At 45.3% G+C, this 9,933-nt stretch overlaps 1 protein-coding gene across 2 annotated transcripts; it reads right to left on the bottom strand.

The window, feature by feature from the left end:
* Positions 1 to 210: 210 nt before the first annotated feature.
* LOC123072899 (uncharacterized) lies at positions 211 to 8,420 on the bottom strand. 2 transcript variants are annotated; one of them, XM_044496568.1, is made up of 3 exons: positions 8,031 to 8,420; positions 1,146 to 2,415; positions 211 to 1,004 (listed from the first exon to the last, which is right to left on the bottom strand). In XM_044496568.1, the coding sequence occupies exons 2-3, from the start codon at positions 2,412 to 2,414 to the stop codon at positions 333 to 335; spliced, it is 1,941 nt and encodes a 646-aa protein (XP_044352503.1). In that variant the 5' UTR covers position 2,415; positions 8,031 to 8,420; the 3' UTR covers positions 211 to 332. The 2 variants fall into 2 exon arrangements, 1 of the variants encoding a protein (XP_044352503.1); XR_006435473.1 differs by lacking the exons at positions 211 to 1,004; positions 1,146 to 2,415 and adding an exon at positions 6,975 to 7,519.
* Positions 8,421 to 9,933: the final 1,513 nt, after the last annotated feature.

The raw sequence follows: 9,933 nt of genomic DNA, 5'->3' as shown, positions 1-9,933 counted from the left end.
TCTTTAGATACGACATCAGGGCATAGAGGATCTCATCCCATTCCCAATTCTTGAAGAGTCTCCAGGTCCATACTGCAGCGATTTCGTTGAGGCTGAAGAATGCCTTTGATGAGAATTGAATAAGAGGGGATCTGTTTATCGCATGTTTGGCAATCAAATGCAGCTCAAGCTCAGCATATATAACATTTATTTGAAACACAAGGACTCGGTGGAACACTTCCAAACAAACGACAAACGTGGACATACAGGCGTGCATAAGTCTGATGCTTGTGTGCATGAACAGCCGGCAAATACGTGATACAGTACAACAAATCTGCTACAATACATTAACATCACGAACAACCATAGTGGTTGGTAGGCCTTGGTCGTGGGGTCGCAGTGTCATTTCGCCTTGGCCGGGGATAGTGGTCAGGCGAGGTGATGCTGACTTCAAACTCGCCGCCGCCGTTGTTGGCAGAGCATCTCCTCATATCAAGGGTGAGCTCCATATCCTGGAATTGAAAGACGGGGCTGACACCATGTTGGCTTGGTGGTGCATCGTACAGGGTTGCCGTTATCAGGAGCGGCGAACCAAGTGGCATGGCCACGACAGACCGTGCCAGCGGCAACCGGGTACCGGCGACGAGCAGCACCCCCTCGACCTCCGAGTCGAACAGCACGCTCCATGATGTGTCTTCATCATGGAACGCCTTGCTGCGCGTGGCGATGCGACCGTAGACGGCGGCGGCAGTGGCTCCGGGGAGGCGAAGGTGGACTTCCAATTCGGCATCCACGGCGTCGCTCAGCACCGCGTAGGTCACGTGTACCTTCCGGCCGCTGCTGCTCGTTGTGATGGTCTCTGTAACTTGCCTGTCGTAAACCTTTGCTTGGTCGTAGCAGTCCCAATCCAGCTCACCAACGTCTCCGGCGCCGCTGATGTCAACCTCAATGGTAAAGCTCCCGTACGCGGAGATGGCTCGGTATGGCCCAGTCAGCAGCAGCGGCCGCGGCTGGTCGTCGTCACCCTGGATGCATGCGTGTGCGTGTGCGTGTGCGTATACGTCAAGCTCAAGCCGGCAAGGCAACAATAATTAAGCAAATACTGTAACGCGTCTCACCTAAAGAACGAATTAACGATAGAAAAATAAACGGCGTGGCGTACGTACCGAGCTCGAAGAGGAGCCATGGATAGGAGGAGCACCGCCATTGTTGCCCATCTCGTAGATGACCTGGCCGCGCATGCCGTCGAACACGGAAATGGTGCCGACGAAATGGAAGCCGGCGCGCACGGCGAACACCTCCACCAATGGCCGGCCACGGGCCACGAAATCGTCAGCAGGCGATTCCGATGGTGTCTCCTGCTGGTGGGAATCCCCGCTGCCCTTGTCAGACGGCTGCTGCTGCTGGTCCTGGTCATGCTGCTGCTCGGTTCTCCTTTTTTTGTTAGGAGGAGGAGGAGGAGGGGGAGACTGCTGCTGCCCCCTGGATCCGCTGCCATGTTCACCTGCAGCGGGCCTCTGACCGCCACGGTCACCTGCCGCGCGGCGGCGCTGTTGCTCCGATCGCCTGGCGTCGTCGTCGTCACCTGCCGCGGGCCGCCCTGGCTGGTACCGCTCCCCCCGCCATCGGGGCGGACGATGAATGGGCGTGTTAAGCAGCAGCTCAACTATACCAAATGCCTTCAATGCGCTCCCGACCCCGATATCCCTCAGACACTGGGGGAATTTGAAGTTGCCCGACTCCCTGTCCCACCGCAGCAGGGCCTCAGACATGTCGCCCCAACCCCAGATGTAGTCCACGTGCTTGCGGTCGGTGCAGCACCACTTGGCCTGCCAGCCCGCCTGCATCTGGAGCGGGCGCATTCTTGTGGCCTCGCAAACCATCACCATGAGAAATGCCAGTGCACGTTTGGTGCGCTCGTCAACCCTGCCGCCTTCACCTTGTGAGTAGCCTGATAGCCAGCGCACGGCTGAGCGCACGGGCTCTGGGCCAAGACACATTTTCACAAGCTTCCCCGCCCCTCCATGTACTAGGCTCCCGTAGTTGACATCGCATTCCAAGAACCTGGACTCTTTGTCTCGGACCATAGGCCTGCTCTTCTTCTTGCTACCGTCAATCATCGTCGTCCCCGAGAAACCAAACTCGAACAATTCTCCTTCCTTATTCTCGAAGCCAGTCAGGTAAACGTTGTCGTCCCGGACCCTTAGTGTCGTCTCTGCGCCGTCGTCCAGTTCAAGCTTGATGTATATCCACCTATCCGGCTCTCTGGAATGCCTCTGCTTGGGAAGCACGTAACGGATTTTCCTATGGAGGTCGCGGACATGCTGCTTTGGGTTGTCGCGGTGGTTCGCGAGGATGAAACGAAGTTGCCCGATGAAATTATTATAGTCCATTCTGTCGACGTTGTGGGTGATCGTTTCATCAATAGAACGCATCCTGCAATTGATTATAAGTTGCTAATTAATTACTCCTTCTGTGTTAGTAGGTTTCTTAGTTAGCACGTAATCATATGTATTTTGCTTATGTGGCATAGCACTTTAATGAAGAAAGAAATGGAAATTGTATCTTACTACACTAGTAGAAAAGAGGGCTTTGGTCTACCCCGGGTTAGCCCATTAGTCCCGGTTCAGTCTAGAACCGGGACTAATGGGGGTATTAGTCCCGGTTCGTGCGCCCAGGGGCCACGTGGGCCATTTGTCCCGGTTCGTCTGGACCTTTTAGTTCCGGTTGGTGCCACGAACCGGGACTAAAGGGTGCGATGCCCATTAGTACCGGTTCGTGGCACCAACCAGGACTAAAGGTTAGACCTTTAGTCTCGGTTCGAGCCACCAACCGGTACTAATGGGGTTTGAGGCATTAGTACCGGTTCATGGCACGAACCGGTACTAAAGGTCACATTTTCAAACTCCACCCCCCTTGGATCGCCTTTTCAGTTTAAAAAAAATAAAAGAAAATAATGATAATGTCAAAAAAATAAAAAAAATAAGTTTCCCATGTGATATGTGGTCTAGTTGTTGGGAAAATTTGCAAATGTGAATTTCAACTTTATTTGCAAAATCTCTCTAAAATTTAGTAAAATGGGCATAACTTTTGCATACTGACTCGGATGAAAAAGTTTTTTATATGAAAAATCATGTACTCGAAAAGTTACATCCAAATTTAGTTGGGGGAACCCCGTTAAACATTTTCAAAATCCTCAAAAACCTAACAGAAAAAAAGTTACGGGGCTTTTAAGATCTAGAGTGGAAAAAAAATTCAAACTAACAATGGTCAAACAATGGTCAAACTAATTATTCTAGAATATTAGTGTTACTAAATAATTATTTCAGTTATTTTGAATTTTGGTCAAATCTGGTCAAACTGTGGTCAAATTGTGGTCAAACAATGGTCAAACTAATTATTCAAGAAACATTAGTGTTACTAAATAATTATTGTTTTTTAAAACAATAGTTTCAAACTCAAACAGTGAAATGTGTCACTTCATGCTCAAGAAAAATTCCTGAAGGTTAATAGGATTGACATCTTAGTATTGTCAGGAAAACAACAAGTGCAGACATGGAAACGAGGGAGAATAGAACCCGGAAGTTAAGCGTGCTCAGGCTGGGGGAGTGGGAGGATGGGTGACCGTTCGGGAAGTTAGATGATTTGGAATGATGAGGGGTGACTAGAGATTAGAGGATAAATTGAGCAGTGATGAGGGGTGGTGATTAGAGATTAGAGGTGAAAATAATTCAGAAATTTGAAAAAAAATCAAAAAAAAATTCAAAAAAAATCGTAAAATTTCCTTTAGTCCCACCAACCGGGACTAAAGGGGAGAGGCATTAGTAACGACCCTTTAGTCCCGGTTCAAAAAACGGGACTAAAGGGCCTTACCAACCGGGACAAAAGCCCCTTTATCTACTAGTGCTAGCTAAGATACAACTCTTGCACGTGGCCATATGCAAAAAAGCATTGCCATCATACAAGTACTCCAATGAGTTTTATGTAAGTCATCCAATGTAAGGTGTGAAAATAAATGTGGTAGCTCTCTATTCTACTCCCTCCGTCTCATAATATAAGAATGTTTTTCAAGCTAACATAGATTGAAAAACGTTCTTATATTATGGGACAAAGGGTGTACTTTGTAGCTTGTGCCAGAGGTGTTGATTAATCTACATACAAGTTTGCTCTCTCACCTTATTTATTACATGACACATCATCATTGTATCCTAGGTGGCAAATTTATCAACATCTATCTTACAACCATTGAAGATGTCCTCAGAAACAATGCATTGTGGTAGTTGTTTCTTAAATTTTTATTGCACCTATGATAATGTGCTAGTAAGATACAATGCATTGTGGTAGTTGTTTCTTAAATTTTTATTGCTCTTATGATAATATGCTAGTAAGAAACAATGCATTGGGAGAGCCCTTAGAAAAACTATTTGTTCCAAATTACCCCCTTCTAAGGCCCGTATGGTAATTAATAATAAAGTAACTCCCTACCTTTAATTACTTTCCACCTTTATTTTCCTCTTTTTCAACTCGGGTGGAAGGTGTGAAACGGATGAAGTTTCCATGCGGGGCTGCATTCGGTGTGGGAAAATGATCCTTAATTAATTGGACAGTTAAGTGATTGGAGGGAGGGAGAGCTAATGAAAGATTTCATCATCCGATCGATTTTCACTTTGGTTGCCATGCACATCCTAGCAAACCTAATACAGCTAAACGGAGGGAGTAGCTAGCAAGGCCAAAAAATTTGCCTGTTCAAATTGAAGGGCTGTCATTAGTAGTGCTTGGGCTCGTTTCAATGAAGTACATGTGTTTCAAGTATAATAAAGACTGTAAGTGATTACTAACTTCTTCCCTCTAGTCTGATGTTTTGACAATTGTATAGTGGTAATAGATTTTTCTAAAATATAACTTTCACCACTATTTTAAAATATAATATTTATAAAAACTATACTTCTGTGGAAGTATCTTTCTTTTCACAACAAATGTATTATTTTCACTTTTGGTTGCCACTAATAAATAATGTCTTCCATGTGAAGTTTTAATTAAACAAGGTAACATGACACAACATGTTAAGTTTCATACTCATAGTTGACTTGAAACTCAAGTTGATGTTGAAAATCCATGTGTTGCCGGGAATGCTTGGCTATGACTATGGATAGCCCATGTTTACCTCTTTCTGGTACGCACAGACAAGTTTACCTGCTTGGTAATATACTAGCACGGTGGACGGAAAATAGTATAAACCTAGATTTTCACAAGGCTATTAGCACTTTTGACCATCGGATCTACACCTTTAAGTGTTTCTAGCTTTCGGATTAAGCCTTGTCAGTAGTAGTCCCATGAATGTGATGCACTCCACAAGAAATGGCCAGGTGCACTAGGCTCGTCGAATTCTTGTTTGTTCCTGAATTTGGGGGCCCTTTATTAGATCCTTGTGAAATTTCATTATTGCGCCATGTATAGGATATAGCTAATTTTTTTAATAATACATTTTTTGGTTAATTAAAGAAATAATACGCGGTTTCAAATTTAAAAAAAAATAATACACCGTTGGCTTAGCTGTGGCGGATAGGGACTAATTGGCCACGGCGAAACCGATAGGGACTAATTGGTCACGACGATGCCGATTAATACACGGCCGGAACGCCATGCAGTCGGCCCCAGGCCTTTCGGCCACGCCGAAGCCGACAGGAGGACAATGAAAGATTTTTAAAACACACACTGACCATTTTTATACATGATTAATAATAATGTTCAGCATGTGAAAAAATGTTCAAGTGTTGTACAAAAATGTTTCCATACAAAAATTTAAGTTTTCATAGTTGAAATGTAGAAAGTTCACATGGAAAAAAAATGTCCTTGTAGCTTTTAGAAAATAACATATATTTTCTTAAGAAGAAAAATAAAATATTCATCTTTTGTTTAAATATGTTCATCATGTCATCGTGTAACTTAAACATGTTTATCTTATGTTTACAAAAGTTCTCCATGTATTTACAAAATTTTCATCATGTTTGTGTTGTAAAAAATATTCATTGTATATATACAAGATGTCCATTGTTTTTTAAACAAAGTATTTGCACATTTAAAACATGTCTTTATACTTTTCAAATGAAGAAAATGAAAAAAAAAGTGAAAAACCAATCAAATGTGTATCTCAGTAATATTTAACTTGTATATCAGAAACTATTCAACATGTACTTAAAAAAATGAGCGTAGTGCGTTAAAAATAATTATCATATATTAAAAATACATTGATCATTTAAATAATATTCAACATGTAATAAAAAATTGATGATATATTTCAAAAATTGATCATCATGTGTTAAATACATGTCATGTATAAGAAAATGTTTATAATATTGTAACCTTTTTTTACAAACAGGTTTAATCAATAATAATGTTCATTTAAAAAATGTTTCATGTTTCATGAGACTTATGTGGGACCTCTTGTCGGCTTCGGCGTGGCCGAAAGGCCTGTCAGCTTCGGCTGGGCCGATTGCATGGCGACTGGGCCGGCCGGGTACTAATCGGCTTCCCCGTGACCAATTAGTTCCTATCGGCTTCGCGGTGACCAACTAGTCTCTATCGGCCACAGCTACGCCGACGGTGTATTATTTTTGTACATTTCGAAACCGCATATTATTTCTCTAATTATTGAAAAAATTAATTATTTAAAAAAATTAGCTAGGATCTAATGCTTATCATATGCCTTGGCAGTACTAATTAGTTGTATTTGCTATGTATGTTGTTCTCCGAAGCTAATTTGTATACTTATTCTGACTATATATGATATTTTTTTTGATTACTCACTAATGTATTGTTATGTTTAGGGAAATTTAATATGCATCATGTATTTATATATTTATGAAAATTCGATCATTTCATAACATCGTAAAAACATCAAATATTTTGAATATTTTGGAGTTAATATAATTTCCATACGAAAATTTGATGCAAATATATATTGCGGTGATACAAATCAAATTACCCAAATGAGCTAGAAAAAGTTGAGTTATATTGCGGTGATACGAATCAAATTGCCCCGAAGGTCCTCGAAGCCTGTATTACTACAGCGGTGAGATTACAATTACAGGAGGGATCCTAAGGATTTATAGAAATTACAAACTAGTCCTTGCACTTTGCGGACAAGCCCTCAAAAAGATAAACGGGAAAACCAATCAAGGGCTTGGTCTTCACCGCTCCTCGCCGACGACCTCGGAGGTGTGGGGATCAACGCTCGAAGGGCCTCAAGGCCTGGGCGCCAGCAACACATCCGGGGACGAAACCACTTGGAGCGTTGATACCCACATCCAAGGTCTTCCAGTTAAGGAAGAAGCAGCCCGGGCCGAGCGCGGAGGGCCGTGGATAGCATCGGCATACAAGGGCCTCTGCTGATGCACTCCGCCACAGAATCCGGCTTCAGAAGCACTCCAGTTGTGAAGCACTCCACTTCTCCTACAGAATCCTGACGACAGGGAGAAGAACGCATAGCCCCTCGATCCATCCGAAGCCCTGCTCCACCGGCTGAAACCTCCATCTTCATCTGGAAGATTCAGTTCGAGCTTATTTAAAGGGTAGGCAGCAAGGGTATGCTTATCTCCGACCACCGGAGCAGCCAGCCACCACATGCAGCTCGGGTGCATCGGCATCACGCCATTCTCCACGTAGGAAAAACAACAACTACACCAACCTCTATCTACAGAGAGGGGCCGGCCTCCCCTCCCCCATCCACTCCGGCCGGCGGAGGGAAGAGGGAGAGGAGCCGGGGTGCAGACTCTCAAAAGAAGGAGTAGAGAGAGGAGGAGGAGAAAGGGAATGAGAGCCTTTTGAATTCTCTTATGTCCAAGAGCGTTAAAGAGATAAACTTTGAGGGTGAATAAACACGATAAGATTATCAGTGAAGTGGGCATATGTAATGCTTCCATAAACCCAACACTAATTCTGTTGTCTTAAACTCAAGGCAGCAATCGCTCATGCAAGAGTACGTAGCGTTTGCAGCAGCATCCAACTTAATTAAATACTTATATTAAAATTCAAGGAAAAGGTGTAATTACCTGTAGAAGCTGGCAATTCAAGGAAGTTTGCCGGCGGCGAGACGGCGGACGCAGCTGCAACGGCCTTCTGGTATTCCTTCTTATGAATGCCACCCTCCCCCTCTCATATTAATTAACTCCTTGGTGCTGTCAAGATTTGCTGGCCCTAACGTCCACGCCCAGTCTGTACGTATAGTGTGAGAGGGTGAAGCAAACTAACTAGGAGAGAGGGAGGAAGCAGCTAGGTACTCCCTCCGTTCCAAAATAGATGAGTCAACTTTGTACTAACTAGTACAAGAGCACTCAGCCACGGCGGGAGTAGCTACCTTCTTGATAACAACAAAGCAAGCAACCAAGGATTGATTTTTTCAAACAAGGAACCAACTCAACTCTTGCGGTCCCTTGGGTTGATTCAAAGGAAGGAAGGAGAAGGAAACTTGGATTGGATTCGGGATTCAACAAAGAAATATCTTTCTGTCTGTCTGTCTGTGTACAGCATGCCGTCCCTTTCCTCCCCATTAATCCAACCAAGGATTGAAACCCGAATATTACTACCAACAAATTGGGGGAGTTTTCTCCTCTGTAGACGAATAGTTTTGCAATACATGTTCTATTGATAGGGTGCTAGTGCATGTATATATAAGTACAGGGTAGGCATTAACCTCAACTATACACAACTAGGAGGTGAGCCACAATACGTAATACATGCAACAAAATGATATACGCAACACCCTCCTGCAGTCGAAGCGTCGCCTGAGACGCAGAGACTGGACCGAAACTCCTCGAAGACGGGAGTAGGCAATCCCTTAGTCATCACCTCAGCAAACTGCTGCGACGTCGGAACATGGAGAACCCGAACACGGCCAAGGGCAACCTGCTTGCGCACGAAGTGAATATCGAGCTCAATATGCTTCATACGTCGATGATGCACCACACTAACGTTATCGCAGTAGACAAGAGTTGCCTTGTGAAGATCACAAAGCAACTCCTGGAGTAGCTGACGGATCCAAGAGCACTCGGCCACGGCGTTAGCCACGACCCGATACGCTGCCTCAGCGCTCGAGCGGGAAACCGTGGGCTGCCGCTTTGATGACCAAGAGATCAATAGCCAGACGTGGAGCGTGGAGCGTGGGGGTAGCCGTCCCAGTCGACATCCGAGTAGACAACGAGGACGGTGGAGGCGGAGGCCATCAGGGTGAGTCCCAAGGACATGGTGCCGCATATGTAATGGAGAATACGCTTCACCAAGGTCCAATGAGAGTCACACGGAGCGTGCATGTGGAGGCACACCTGCTGGACAGCGTACTGGAGGTCGGGCCGAGTCAGCGTCAGGTAACGTAAAGCACCTACAATGGAGCGATAGAACACTGCATCGGATGCCAGAGACCCCTCCAGGGCAGAGACCTTCGCCTTCGTGTCGACGGGGGTGGGCGTACTTCTGCTGAAGCAGAAAGAAGCCGTCAGCCCGACGGACCACCTCGATGCCAAGGAAGTAGTGTAGAGGCCCCAAGTCCTTGATGGCGAACTCATCACGAAGACGAGTTGTCAGCCGCTGAAGAAGATCGGGGGCGGATGTCGTGAGGATGATATCGTCGACGTAGAGCAGCAGATATGCAGCGTCAGCTCCCTGATAATACACAAAGAGTGAGGCATCGGAGTGAGTGGACCGAAAGCCCAGAGACTGCAGGAAGGCTGCGATACACTGGTACCAAGCCCAAGGCGCCTGCTTCAACCGTTAAAGAGAAGGGAGAGCAAGCACACGAAGTCTAGATGCTCGACGTCAACGAAACCGGTGGGCTACTCACAGAACACCTGCTCGGTGAGATGGTCGTGCAAGAAGGCGTTGGAGACATCCAACTGGTGCACAGGTCAGGCTCGCGAGACCGGCAGGATCACGGACAGGATCGTGCCCGGTTTGACAACC

Source organism: Triticum aestivum, chromosome 3B (assembly GCF_018294505.1).
Source record: "Triticum aestivum cultivar Chinese Spring chromosome 3B, IWGSC CS RefSeq v2.1, whole genome shotgun sequence".
NCBI classification, from domain to species: domain Eukaryota; kingdom Viridiplantae; phylum Streptophyta; class Magnoliopsida; order Poales; family Poaceae; genus Triticum; species Triticum aestivum.
Note: the sequence above shows the minus strand (reverse complement) of the source record. Positions and strands in the feature narration are given on the sequence as shown.

Coding starts and splice junctions, on each gene's coding strand:
- LOC123072899 (XM_044496568.1), bottom strand. CDS start 2,414: ATGCGTTCTATTGATGAAACGATCACCCACAACGTCGACAGAATGGAC. Junction 1,005..1,145: donor ATGGCTCCTCTTCGAGCTCG/GTACGTACGCCA, acceptor GCATGCATCCAG/GGTGACGACGACCAGCCGCG.